The sequence below is a fragment of the Limulus polyphemus genome, unplaced genomic scaffold, assembly GCF_000517525.1.
Source record: "Limulus polyphemus unplaced genomic scaffold, Limulus_polyphemus-2.1.2 Scaffold10376, whole genome shotgun sequence".
Classification (NCBI taxonomy): domain Eukaryota; kingdom Metazoa; phylum Arthropoda; class Merostomata; order Xiphosura; family Limulidae; genus Limulus; species Limulus polyphemus.
Window position 1 is genome coordinate 9,044 of NW_013675986.1, and position 823 is coordinate 9,866.

The following is an 823-nucleotide window of genomic DNA, read 5'->3' on the forward strand; positions in this document are numbered from 1 at the left end:
TTTGCGGAACATCGAGTTTTGAATTAACCCTAACGTCTGTCAACTGCTTTATTCCTCTGCAGCTGTATAACTGTAACCATGGTAACGCCTTGCGCCACTTAGCAAAACACGAATTAATGAGTCTTCGTTTATGTATCTCTGTTTATTGGGAAGTAAAAAAAAAAAATCACCTTAAACAATCATCATAATTCCATCAAAATCCATCTCCCTCCCCGGCGTGTGTGTGTGTCAGGAATAAGCTTACGAAATGACAGCGCTCAAATCCGAGGCTCGGCCCCGGCGCAGTGAACGATGTTCACATAACCAATTATCGATGTACAATATGGTAGGTGAAATTACGTCAGTTGGTCAGATTGCTAAAAAGAAATTATTTTACTGAAATAAAAACGTTTGTAAAACAATTCAATGAAATTGATTTTTACTTCAGCCGTGGGAGCGCTATAATGTGACGGCCAATCCCAATATTGGTTGGTAAAAAGAGTAGCCCAAGAGTGGGTGGTGGGTGGCGTCGACTAGCTGCCTTCCCTCTAGTCTATTACTAAATTAGGCAACATTATCGCAGACGGCCCTCGTGTATTTTTTGCGTAAAATTAAAAGCAAAGCAAGTTTTTTATTGTTTAAATCGTAACTCGTAGCGCCCTCACACGGAATTTCAAGTAAACTAATAAACAACCAACGTGCTTCTAAAGCGAGGAACCGCTATTTTTTTCGCTTGTTTTGTCTTGAAATCCATAATGGTATTGAACTAAAGAAAAACTGATTGACGTATGCTGTACTCCAAATACAGAAGTTTTGTTTCTGACATATACAGTTGAACTGACCA

At 39.2% G+C, this 823-nt stretch overlaps 1 protein-coding gene across 1 annotated transcript in view; it reads left to right on the forward strand.

Moving 5' to 3' along the window:
* Positions 1 to 247: 247 nt before the first annotated feature.
* Positions 248 to 823, forward strand: part of LOC111083620 (neuron navigator 3-like) — a gene marked incomplete at its 3' end in the record, with an annotated part of 7,327 nt that continues 6,751 nt past the window's right edge. The window contains exon 1 of the mRNA XM_022380253.1: positions 248 to 315. Coding sequence (XP_022235961.1) covers positions 248 to 315 — 68 coding nt within the window. The remainder of the gene's footprint in view (positions 316 to 823) is intronic.